The sequence below is a fragment of the Delphinapterus leucas genome, chromosome 1, assembly GCF_059928025.1.
Source record: "Delphinapterus leucas isolate spDelLeu-1000000601 "Yukka" chromosome 1, BTC_Dleu_Yukka2, whole genome shotgun sequence".
Taxonomy (NCBI): domain Eukaryota; kingdom Metazoa; phylum Chordata; class Mammalia; order Artiodactyla; family Monodontidae; genus Delphinapterus; species Delphinapterus leucas.
In genome coordinates, this window is record NC_143129.1 from 53,164,235 (window position 1) to 53,177,949 (window position 13,715).

Sequence of the window (13,715 nt, forward strand, 5' to 3'; positions counted from 1 at the left end):
GCAGGATGGAGGCAGAGGGCGTGAGATTTCATCATGCTAATCACAACAGCATGTAATTTAAAACTTATGAATTGTTTATCTCCAGAATTTTCCATTTAATATTTTCAGACCGAGGTTGACCACGCATAACTGAAACCTCAGAAAATGAAACCGAGGATAAGGGTGGACTACTGTATTTCCAGTCTTAGCAATAAATGACTTGCCCAATGACAAACAATTAGCAAGTGACAGAACCAAGATTTGCTTTCAATGTTTTTCTATTCCAGTTCCTGAGCCCTCTTTGGGGATACACAAGTTAGAGATAAGCACAAATAAATTTACAAGAGACAATTAGAATCACAACAAATTAATCTAATCTATAGAATTTAAACTGTTACTTAAGAAGACATAACCTACAAGACTGAAGCTTATTTATTGCATTGTGTTACAAATTCACGTTTCATTGTTACTCTCTCAGCACTGGGCTGGTAAAAAAAGATTTTTGTACTTGATTCATTGGTAAATATTTATTTACCACTGTTCTGTGTGGGAATGTTGAATTGGACATTTTTCTTTCTTTCTTTTTATTAAAATTAACTTGTAGAGTTGAGTGGGTGTCCAGTCATTCCAGCAAGTTACATTGAATTTTGTTGCCTACTTTTCCACTTTCCCTGGGTAAAGGAGGGAAAACCTGAACACTTGGTATGGCAATTCTCAGTCTGTTCTTCAAACCTCTGCTACAAAGTTCCATTCTCTCATTTATAAAATAGGTATCACTTATTGACCATCTGTTATATGCTAGGTGTTCTACATTACCGGTAATCTTCACATCTCTGTGGTTTGGTGGGTATAGTTATCCTCATTTTTATGAATGCAGTTAGTCCAGGTATACCTTGGAGATATTGCAGATTTGGTTCCAGACTACCACAGTAAAGTGAATATTGTAATAAAGTGAGTCACATGAATTTTTTGGTTTCCTAGAGCCTATAAAATTTCTGCTTACACTGTACTGTGGTCAATTAAGTTTGAAATAGCATTATGTCTAAAAGAAACAATGTACAGGGCTTCCCTGGTGGCGCAGTGGTTGAGAGTCCGCCTGCCGATGCAGGGGACATGGGTTCGTGCCCCGGTCCGGGAAGATCCCACATGCCGCAGAGCAGCTGGGCCCGTGAGCCATGGCCGCTGAGCGTGCGCGTCCGGAGCCTGTGCTCCGCAACGGGAGAGGCCGCAACAGTGAGAGGCCCACGTACCGAAAACAACAACAAGAACAACAATGTACCTACCTTAATTTTAAAATACTTGTTTGCTAAAAAATGATAACCATCATCTGTGCCTTCAGTGAGTCATAATCAATCATTTGACTGGTGGAGGGTCTTGCCTGGATGTTGATGGCTGCTGACTGATCAGGGTGATGGATGCTGAAGGCTAGGGTAGATATGACAATTTCTTAAAATAAGACAGCGATGGAGCTTGCTGCATCAGTTGACCCTTCCTTTCACTTGAACACTTAGAGGCCATTCTAGGGTTATTAATTGGCCTAATTTCAATATCACTGTGTCTCAGGAAATAAGGAGGCCGAAGGAGAGGGAGAGAGATGGGGTAACTGCTGGTCAGTAGAGCAGTCAGAACACATTTATCAATTAAGTTTGCCGTATCATATGGTGTGGTTCATGGTGCTCCAAAACAATTACCATAGTAACATCAAAGACAACTGATTGCAGATCACCATAACAAATATAATAACAATGAAAACAGTTTGAGATACTGGGACACAGAGACCCAAAATGAGCAAATGATATTGGAAAAAAATGGTGTAGATATACTTGCTTCACTCAAGGTTGTCACAAACCTTCAATTTGAAAAAACGCAATGTCTGTGAAGCTCAATAAAACAAGGTATGCCTGTATAGCATAGCAGTGAAACAAGATGAAACAGTAGGCTTGGATCAACAACAGGGCCTTCAACCAAAACTACCAGGGTTTAAATTTGAATCCATACTTACTAGGACCAGTTATTTCATTTCTCTGTTCTCCCTTATGCTCATCTCTAAAATGGGATAAAATTATTTGAACTCATAGAATTATGGTGAGTGTTAAATGAATTAACATCTGTAAATGGCTTATAATGCCTGGGCTTCTACTGGTATTCAGTGAATGTTAGCTACTGTTGCTAATTTGGTGTGCCCCGGGGCTGAATCTGAGGGCCTCTTTTCTTCTATGTATATATATATATATGTTACTCCTTAGGTGACCTCATTTAATCCTTTGGTTTTAAATATAAAACTATGCTGATGACTCCAAAATTTATACTTCCTGCCAAAATGGTACTTTTCAAATGTAAGTCAGTTCATGTGACTTCTCTATTCAGAACCTCCAGTGACTTCCTATCTCTCCCAGTGAAAAAGCCAAAGCCCTCACCAGGGCCTATGAGGCCCTATTGATCTGTCCTACTTTTCCACTTGCTTTCTTTTGTGCAGCCACATGGGTGTGCTTGTCGAAGACTCTCAAACACTCTTGCTCCTCAGGCTCTTTGCACTTGCTGTTCTGCCAGGTATGTTCCTCCCCAGATATTCAAATGACACATTCCTTCACTTCTTTCAGGCCCCTGCTCAGATCCCATCCTATCAGAGAGGCCATCCCTGACCACCTTGAATAAAGGAGAATTTCCCTTTCCTTTTCTTCTCATCCAGCTTTATTTTTCATTATGGTATCTGTTACCATTATGTTTATTTTATTTTATTTTTCAATGGTCTGTTTTGCCCTCTAGTATGAGAGCTGTATTAAAGCAGGGACTTTGTTTTGTTCACAGCCTCTAAATCAAGTATCTGGCACGTGGCAGACACTCAATAAATATTTATTGCCCAGCTAATAAGTGTCAGAGTTTCCTACCCAAGTCGGGCTCCCCTCAACATCTCCTGCTCTTCTGTCCCACTAATCTGCATCCCCTGTGAGGGAAGATACATCAAATTACAAATATACATCAGTTCTTAGGACTTATCTTTAAACTGGAAATTTTATGCATATTAGGATCAATTTGCTGTTCAGCATAATTTAACAAATATTTACTGTACACCAACTACATGCTCTTAAATAAGAAACAATGACCAACCCACTAAAATAGGTAGAAATTTATCCAAGAATCTTGAAGCCCAAAAAAAGTAAATACTGGTACTTGTGGATCTCTAAGTTCAGAATTATTATGTGTACCTAAAACTAATACAATGCATATGTCAGTTATATCTCAGTTTTTTGAAAGGCTATTTAAAAAAAATCTCAAATTATTAGGTTTATTTATTGTATCAGGATAGAACATTGGTCATCCCTGAAACTTCCTTTCTCCATCTTTCTCACTCTCAGTCCACTCATTTACTTAAACCAAATTTCTAGACATTTTCCTAGATTTCTCTTTCCCTCATCCTTCACATCCAATCCATTTGCAAAGACTGTAAACTTTATCTACAAAACTTATCCTGAGACCCTTTGCTTCTCATCAGTTTCACCTCTATAAAACCTAGTCCAAGGACAACTGCACCTGCTTAGACTACCAGGAGGATTTCCTAAATGCTTTCCTTGCCTTCCCATTTTCCACCTAGCAGCCAGAGCGATCTTATAAAAATGTAAATTACTTACCACTTCTCTGCCTAAAAGCTTCAGTGGTTTCCTTTTGTTATTCCTCTCTAAGTTATTCCTCTTAGAGAAACATCCAAACCCTACCCTAGCCTACAAGCTCTACTTGATTTGGTCCTAATCACCAGTCCAATCTTCTCTCTTAGCATTTTTCCCATTATTCATGCAGTCTGGTCACACTGGCCTTCTTTCATTTCTAGGAGCACAATGAGCCCTTCCCTGTCCCAGAATACTTGTACTAGCAACTCCTTGTCATTTGGGTCTCAGTTTAAATTTCACCACCCCAGAGAGGCCTTCCCTAACTTCTTCATTTCAAGTGGTCCCCTCTTCTCCATTCACCCTTTGTTGTGCCAGAGAGTGAACTGCATTCACTTATTGTGCATTGCACAATTGCCTCTAATATTTCCTTCTGTTTGTTTTGTTTTTGTTTTTTGCGGTACGCGGGCCTCTCACTGTTGTGGCCTCTCCCATTGCGGAGCACAGGCTCCAGACGTGCAGGCTCAGTGGCCATGGCTCACGGGCCCAGCCGCTCCGCGGCATGTGGGATCCTCCCGGACCGGGGCACGAACCCATGTCCCCTGCATCGGCAGGTGGACTCTCAACCACTGCGCCACCAGGGAAGCCCTTCTATGTTTGTTTATTGTCTATCTCCTTCCAGTAGAATGTAAACTTGATGAAGACAGGGACTTTGCTTTATCAGCAGTGTTTATAACAGAGCCTAACACATAGTGGGCACTCAAGGAACACTTGTTGAATGGGTAAATCTTTGTCTCAATTTTGATAGCTTATGTAAGATCACAATAATTTTCTAACACAGCTTTAATAACTCTGTCACATCCATGTTCTCATTGCTTCAACCCACAAAAGGAGCAGTATGCCAGGGGAAGGATTCAGGTTCCCCCTATTTCTTGGCAGCCACTAGGTCAACGTCTGGACTCAGTTTAGTAGTTCAAAACCATGAGATAAGGGGGGAAAGACGGGCAGAAATGAATACTCCTGAAGTGACGAATTGTCATTTCCCCACTTAAAATTTTGAGGAGAGAAAGAAAACAGTTCTTAAAGTCGAACACTTTTAGAGTTGGAAATGTTCGAGAAAGTAGGTGTGGACAGAAAAATGTTAGATTGAGGGAGGAAAACTAATTCAGAAGGAGGTAAGAGAAAGAGCTCACACCATGCTGATGGTTGCCTGTCAGTGTTCACGGTTCTGGGCTTGGGTACCACATCTTGACTTATAGGTAAACACTAAGGAAGAGAGCGTGATGGGGTGGGGTGGGGGTGAGAGAAAGGGAGGAGAGGGAGACCAGGGCGAGAGGCGTGAAAGAAGCTAGAAGGAAAAGAGGACGGAGCTTAGCGATACAAAAGCAGCCTCGGATCTTGCCGGCGCTGCAAGCGTTAAGGGGAGGCGGGGAGTGACGCGGTTTGCGTCTGGAGCGGCTCCTTGGAGTCCCCAGCATCCACCGCCGGAGCCTCGCCTTCCTTTCTCCCTCTGCAGACGTATCGAGACACAAAAAGAGAGGCGACCCCTGGACCAGCGCGAGGGACCCACCCGCACCATGACCGAGACCACCAAGACCCACGTTATCTTGCTCGCCTGCGGCAGCTTCAATCCCATCACCAAAGGGCACATTCAGATGTTCGGTGAGTCCTCCCGCCCACCCCCGGAGACTGCTTCCGCCTCTCTCCTTTCCCCGGCACCTGTGTTTCCCAGGGCGCCTGACGGTAAGGCGAGTACCCATCTGGAGAGGTGTGCTGGCTGATCCAGCTGGTGGGAGGTCAGCCCCTCTATTCTGGGCTCCCGGGAGGGGACGCAGACTGTGCTTCCGAGGCGTCACTCGCTCGGGCCAGACCCTCGCTGGGGGCCAAGGGGTGGGGGAGGGGAGGGGCCGGAGGGGAGTGTTGGTTCGGATTGGTGGGAGGTCGAGGTTTGAGAACCGGGGTGCGGTGGTGCGGTGGTTTGGCGACTTGGCCGGTGAGGATCGGGATGGGGGCAGAGGTTGGGGCGCGGAGAAGGGAGAAGGGGGTTAGAGATAACGTGCTGTTTGTTTAGGTTGGGCCGAAAGCTCGAAGGAGTTAATGGTGTATATGCTTCAGAGACCCAAACACACACAACACACCAGGAACAGGGCTGGGGTTCACGGAGATTCGTTTATGGTTTGGCTGCTGGTTCGGGGCGGCCCGGGGCAAATGTTTGAGGGTTGTGGACAGTGGATTGCGCGCGCGAGGTGGATGGCTTAGTGAATGTGGAGGTGGGGAGCAGGGGGCGGGGGCCTGGGCTTGGCTGCCGGGACCCACCGCCTAGGAAGGGGAGAGGGCGGGGCGGTTGCTGCGGGCTGCCCTTTGCGAGCCGGTGTTGAAGGATGGGGCCCAAGTTGGCTGAGGCTCTGCCCAGGTTGGCGATGGCTCCCACAAGGTTTGAGGCGTGTGAGTGTATGTATGACTCTGTGTGTGTGTGTGTGTGTGTGTGTGTGTGTGTGTTTGGGGGCTGGGCGAGGCGAGGGCGCATCATCGCGCGTTTTTTTCAAGGAGGCTTTGTGGCGAAGAGAGAGGCCGAGTGAGCTTCTGGCTGCTGGTTGGGATTGAGAAGTGGTAAGGGAAAGGTGATCGTTGCCTGACAGAGATCTCGGGCCACCGGTGGGTAAACGGCGGGGCTTCGCTGCTGCTGCAGGAGGACCCAAAGGCGCGGGGGCTTGCGCGTTTAGACCCTGAGGGAGGCACGCGGAGGTCACTTTTGAAGCAGGAATTGAGGAGAAGTTAGAAGTCGGGATGCTTTTCTTCTGGCAATGAGAGAAGCGAGAAGAGGAAAGCGAGTGGACTAGGGATGGATGAGTGAAGGGTGGGAGGCCTTGCGCCGGCCGGCCAGTGAGGCGCTATCCAGAGACAGCGGTGCTGAAACGCAGGGCGAGCTGGAGCCGGCTGCAGGCACACGTGTTTACCCGGAGCCTGAGGATTGCGTGGGCCCTCCTAGGACTGTTTAGTGAAAGCCACATCATATCGGTAAAGACTGGGAGAGGTGGCTTAGAATAAAAATATTCCTCTCTTAAACCTAAAAGGTGAGTTGAACTGGGCACCCTTATTAAAAACCTCATGGAAAGAATATACTTTGAGAAGAGTGCAGATCACATAGGCACATTTATAGGATCCAAGGAGGGTGACTGAGGTAGCCATCCCTTCCTCACCATACTTTCGCTTTTAAAAGTGTTGTATCAGGAGCTGGTGCCAACTTACCTATTAAATAAAGACTTTTGTTCTAGCATCAAAGTAGACTAGAGCATCTCATCAGCCTTCTAAGGGAATATCAGTGCCCTGAAAACACTCTCCTTTCACTTTCTTTTGATTCTGGTGTCTTCACCCCTGTCCTTCTTTTTTTCTCTCTCTGTATTTCCTCTAGCCATTTTATGTGGCTGTACTTTATTCCTCTCAGTTGCCCAGACAGGGAGGGACTCTCCTCTGGAACTCCTTGGCTCTAGTAATCTTTAGTGGGCCAGCAGGTACTCCTCCTTTCTTCCTGGGACTAACGATGTACCTAATTCCACTTGTTTTGGATTGCAGGAGGGGTAGATTTAGATTGAGAACCAGAGATTTTGTCTTGCAGCTAAAGAGAGTTTAGTAATGGTGATAAAGGCTTTTGTTAAGTTGATGCTGACCTGCCAGTTCTCCATGAGTTTAGAGGAGAGAGTATATGGAAATAGGTATGGATTACAGCAGGGAGGTTTAGACATAGAATAGGTGAAAGGAGACTTTGACAGTAGTGACTTTTGCTTATGATTGGAACTGAAGAAGAGGAGAGAATATCAACAAAGACTTTTGAGTGTCCATGAGTTATGTGTAATCCAGAGAGCAACATGGAAAGAGGATACGGTATGCTCACTGTGGCTTTAAGGAGCTTATAACCTAATGAAGGATTTAGCACATATACATTGAAAAGGAAACAGGAACAAGAACACAAAATACATATTAAACAATTTTTCTTGTAGAATCTCTTATGGGAATCTTTGAGCTAGTGATAAGTTTTGTAATTTATTTTTGTAGAGCAGCTTCTGATTTACAAGGCATTTTCATCGTGTATGTCACTTATTCTTAATAAGAAGCTTACAAGAAAGGCATCATTATCTCCATTTTACAAATGAGAAACTGATGTTCAGAGGCTAAGTGCCTTTCTTAAGTGGCTTAAGTGACATGGAGCGTGGGTGGCAGAATTGAGACTGGAACCCCACATTTCTGATTCCTCTTGAATAGGCCTTTGCACTGTAACAAAAGCAGAAAGAGCTGCTCACTAATCTTCTGACTGAATAATTCCATGAACTCTATTTCCTTCAAACATATACTAATAGAGATGAGAATTCAATTGCCATCAACTAAATGAGATTCCTAAATATGCATTTCCTTAAGAGCTCTTTCCCATCTCTAAAGAAACCAGGCATCCATGAACTATTTTCTCCTTTTAAATGGCTTTAAAATTTTTTCCCCAACAATACAGAAATAATTAATGCAATAAAATTATCAAACTTTTAAAAGATGCCTGCAATTTGTAATAGAAAAAAAATATAAAGATGCAAACAGGACTTTGAAATTAGACACCTTTAATAGAGCTTCTATATTTTGAAATACAGTTGCTTACCAAAGAAAAAAGAGACTATAAACAAAACAAAACAAAAAAGTGTCATTCAGAACTAAAAACTCAGGCTTCGTCTCTATAAAGTAGTACTTGTCCAGTTCTCATTATTTGTAAAATATTTTAGAATGAGCTTGTCTTTTTATTCTGAAAGGGGAGTTGATATTATTCCTATTTGTGGCTACGGGAACATATAAGAAAAAACTAATATTAAAATTTATTTATTTATTTATTTATTTATTTTTGGCTGTGTTGGGTCTTAGTTGCTACCCATGGGCTCTTTGTTTTGGCGTGTGGGCTTCTCTCTAGTTGTGACGTGCGGGCTCCAGAGCCCTGTAGTTTGCGGCCCGGCCTGTGGGCTTAGTTGCTCCGCGGCATGTGGGATCTTAGTTCCCGACCAAGGATCAAACCCGCATCCCCTGCATTGGAAGGCGGATTCTTTACCACTGGACCACCAGGGAACTCCCCCCAAAATTAATATTTGTGATAGAGGTATTTGACAGCTATATACTTAACTGTGACTAAAATGTCTTCAGGACTTCCCTGGTGGCGCAGTGGTTAAGAATCTGCCAGCCAATGCAGGGGACATGGGTTTGATCCCTGGTCCCGGAAGATCCCACATGCCAAGGAGCAACTAAGCCCCTGCACCACAACTACTGGGCCTGCACTCTAGGGCCCATGTGCTGCAACTACTGAGCCCACGTGCTGCAACTACTGAAACCCACACGCCTAGAGCCCGTGCTGTGCAACAAGAGAAGCCACCACAATGAGAAGCCCACGTACAGCAATAAAGACCCAATGCAGCCAAAAAATAAATAAAATTTAAAAGTAAAATAAAAAATAAAATGTTTTCAGGAACGAGTAAAAGTTTTTGGCAAAGCAGACCCATAAACCAACCGTGTTTTATTTCATGTCTGCCTTATTACATACAAAGGTAACATGAGGCTAGAAGGTTTCTTTTTTACATGTAAGTTTGTAGTTATTAAACATGTAGAGATTATATTTCAGTACAACTTTCTTTGCATTTGTATTGCCAATATTTATCAATAAATATACCACTGGTAGATCTGATAGTAAGTTTAAACAGGAAAGTAAGAAAGGTCTGATCAGATTAACTTCTCCATAAAAAATAAAGGAATTGAGGGACTTGATCACGATAGAAATGTGTCCTATTTTTTGATGATTCCAAAGTAACTGGATTTTCCAGTTTTTCTACTTCGAAATATTTTTGGTTTGAACAATTGGGTTTTTTTGAAAAACAATTGGGTTTTTTGAAAAGAGACATAATCTAATTCTGTTTCTCTTAAAATGTACTGAAGATGGCTTTTTACTTGTGAAATTGGAATTGCAGCTCCTGTTGCTACAACTACAAATCATAAGAAAGATGAATTTGTGTTTCTACCAATATGTAGAGAACAGTCTAAAACTGAGAAACTGTTTAGTATGCTTGAAATGCATATTTTAAAAAGCTCATTCAGTAGTGTGGTACTTATACTTTTCCAACACTATCTCATTTGATTCTACCCTGTAACCTAAACTGGGTGATATTATCACCACCCTTTTACAAACAACAAAGCAGAGATACAAGTAAGAGTAAGTCATTTGGTACAGTCATAAGCAAAAGTCAGAATAGAACTAGTTTCCTGATATCCAGGCTGTCTCTCACCAAAGATTTTTTTTTACTCCTTTAATTGCAACAGCATTTATGAAAGAAAGAGCCACTGAACTTAGTTATCAACAAAGGGTAGTGAGACGGGGCTTCCCTGGTGGCGCAGTGGTTAAGACTCTGCCTGCCAATGCAGTGGACACGGGTTCGAGCCCTGGTCCGGGAAGATCCCACATGCCGCGGAGCAACAAAGCCCGTGCGCCACAACTACTGAGCCCGCGCGCCTAGAGCCCGTGCTCCACAACAAGAGAAGCCACCGCAATGAGAAGCCCATGCGCCACAACCAAGAGTAGCCCCCGCTCACTGCAACTAGAGAAAGCCCGCGTGCAGCAACAAAGACCAAGTGCGGCCAAATATGTATATATAAATGAATAAATTTTAAAAAAATGGGTAGTGAGAACTTTATAAATTGTTTTCCTTTGTGACACAGGCCATCAACAAAATATATTCAATAAAGATACCTGTTCCCAATATCTTATGCTTATAACAAGGGAAAGCTATTTCTTTTCTCAGTACTCATATATTTTCCATTTAACTGTGCCACTAGAACATTTATTCCACCACTCTCCCCGCCTCCTCATCCTCCTCCTCCTCCTCCACCTCCTCCACTCTTCTGTTACCACAACTAGCTCCTACTCATCTTTCAGATTTTAGCTTCAACAGTACTTCCTCAGGGAACCTCCAATGACTCCTCAATTAAGTATGGTTACCCTTACTGACATTTGACATTTGATCCCACATCACCTTATACTTTCCATACCATAAACTCTAATCTCATTCTGTGTTTCATGACTATTTGCCATGCTAGACAGTAAGATTTATTAAGATAGAAACCATGCCTGGTTTAATCATTGATTTACTTCCTAGTACCTAGCATGGAGTAAGCTCTCCATAATAGTATACTATAATAATAATTGCAAATAAAGAGTCTTTATTTATTTATTTAAACATTGTAGCAACTGTAATTTTATTTTTAAAGTAGTTATGTATTCAGTGTTTTATTTATTTAATTTTGGCTGTGTTGGGTCTTCGTTTCTGTGCGAGGGCTTTCTCTAGCTGCGGCGAGCGGGGGCCACTCTTCATCGCAGTGCGCGGGCCTCTCACTGTCGCGGCCTCTCTTGTTGCGGAGCGCAGGCTCAGTAGTTGTGGCTCACGGGCCTAGTTGCTCCGCAGCATGTGGGATCCTCCCAGACCAGGGCTCGAACCCGTGTCCCCTGCATTAGCAGGCAGATTCTCAACCACTGCGCCACCAGGGAAGCCCTAAAGAGTCTTTGCTTCATAATAGTTGCTGAATAAATAAAAAATAAATGAATGTCGTTCCAGGTGGAGGAATCAACCATGCATAAAGGGCTGGAGTGATGAGACAGAGAGCCATGACATTAGAACAAAAAAAAAGTTCAGGATGACTCAAGGAGGAGGGGATTGAGAAATAAGACTGGGAAGTTAGATGGAAATCTGATCAATTATGAAGGCTTGTAAGTCATATTAAAGAATATAGATTTTATCCCAATGGCAGTGACAAAATATTGCCTTTTTTAAGTAAAGGGATGTCATAATCATATTGTTAAGATTATGATTTAATTGAATTTTGAATGTAAACTGGTGAAGGGCAAGGATGGAGATGTAGTGAACAGATGGGCACCTATTTCAGCAATACAGAGTTCAAGTCAGAGAAGACTGTCACCTTGCTCAGGTTGGTGGCATTTGGGATGGAGAGTGAGTGTATTTGAAAATATTTAGGAGGTAAAAGAGATCCTTATTTGGTGATTTGATGGGTGGGTGATGGCAAAGTAGTCCAGGGTAACTGGCATGTTTCCATCCAAAGTGGATGAATAGAGAACATTGGAAGAGAAGCAGGTTTGGGTTTGGTGGGGAAAGTGAAGCTTCATACTTCTTACTCTAAGATTTTGGAAATAATGTATTCTAACCAAGTACTAATGCAAAAGAAGGAAATACCTAAATTCAAAGTCTCTTTGTAACCTGGGACATATGAAACTTCTAATGAAAATTCCTAGTAGGTTTTATTTGGATTGTTCAAAATTCTTCATGCAAGAAATATATTGAAATTCATTAACATTATGGAAATAAAAAGATAAAGAATTTGCCAGCTTTTTTATAAACTACGAGATGGGAGAAAATCAAGGTCCTAAAGTTGACTCTTTTATAATGTTGAGGATGTGAGATTGAAAACAGTTGATGCAGTTCAAAAGACCATTCCAGAACTTGCCCATCACTATGGTGATGGCTGTAATAATATATTTAAGTGGATGCTTGGGAATTCTAAATCACTGATAAGTTGAATGTCCTCTAATGGAAACTCATGGATCACTCATGGTAGTTTCACTGGCGAGAGCTGTGTCTACTCATGACGTGAGAATAATGGCTGAAAAAGAAAATTTAGATATTTTTGTCCACATGAACAGGTAGTTTGATTTACTTTCTCCTGCTGAATTGATTGACTGAGCCCCACGTGGACACAATTATGCTAATTACGATAGGCAACTCTCCCATCTAGAATGCATCCCAGACCAAGGAACAGGATATAACCGAGGTTGATGTACTATGAATTTTGAAATGAAGAAATATTAATTTTCAGATTCTCTTCTCTTTTTGTTTTCCTTGATCTTATTCTACATATCCAACCCTTTATGCTTAAAACTATCAGAATTAAGAGATTCATATGACTTTTAAGAAATAGTTCAGATTACTGCTCAGTAGGAACCTCCTTTAAAATGTTATGAGTCTCAAGAGAAACACTTCTACACAAATTTCCAGTTTTAGACCAAGTCAAATGAACAGCCTAAAATGCAGAGGCAAACTAAACTAAAAACATAACTGGCAAACCCTCAGGTCTGGATCTCTGTCTGTTTCAGAGAGATCCTCAGACAAGAGAGGAAAATGCAAAACTAGACAGATAATCTATATTTTCTGTTATTTTTCTATTAATAAGTAATAGTTGTGAAAGTAGTCTATGCATGACTGGGAAAGAGAATGAAAACCCTGTTTTGAAAGTGTTTCTTTAAAAAGATTCAAATCTAAATATCATTGTCCTTTCAGCCACCAATACAGTGTTGTATATGTAGTGGGTGCTTAATCAATATTTAATGATACTATGAAATACACACTTTGCAGTAGAGTTCTCGTTCATTTCTAAAGAGTTTTCAGATCATCCTGAATTGCTCAAGAAAGATCCTAAGGGCACAAAGGAACTCATTAAAAAGTTTTTAAACACCAGTTTAAAAAAAAACAAAAACACTCAACACACAAAATTTTGGTTAAACAAAGGCATTTAAAATAATTCTTAAGGATCTGATCTAACAAACTAAGAACTGGGATGTAGGAATGCATTTTATAGAGAATTGCACAACTTTATTTACAGATGTGTTCCATATCTCAATATATGTAAATGCAGCATCAGTTTAAAAAGAACAAAGTTTTCCATCGCCAGAGGTTTTCCAATCATAAGCATTCAAATGCATGGAACACATTTGTTTTTTTAAAAAAATACAGTTTGGCAGATAGCCTCAGAAGTATTTTAGCCTAAAAAAGATGTTTGGTGGCTTACAAGGTGTGACTAAGGCCATCCTCCCGGCTTTGGCTCCCTCCTCCTTTTGCACAATATCTCTATGGTTTATGAACTCTGCAGCAAAGGCAAATATTATAAACACTACCAGCATCATCACCTTCCCCATGATCATTTTAATAATGGAGTTAACCTTATTTGAGCTTCTTTAAAATCTACTACCATTAAACTGTTTTCCACTAAATCTATGGCATAATTCTCTTTAGTTCTGAACAAGTGAGCCAACAAGGAAAATTCTTGTAATTTGGG

General features: G+C 41.8%; 1 protein-coding gene across 1 annotated transcript in view; it reads left to right on the forward strand.

Annotated features, from left to right (window-relative positions):
- The window catches only part of NMNAT2 (nicotinamide nucleotide adenylyltransferase 2), a 196,251-nt gene that overhangs the window by 34,856 nt on the left and 147,680 nt on the right, over positions 1-13,715 (forward strand). Inside the window, exon 2 of the mRNA XM_022593336.2 lies at positions 5,098-5,243. Within this exon, the coding sequence (XP_022449044.1) occupies positions 5,159-5,243 (85 nt within the window). The 5' untranslated portion in view covers positions 5,098-5,158. The remainder of the gene's footprint in view (positions 1-5,097; positions 5,244-13,715) is intronic.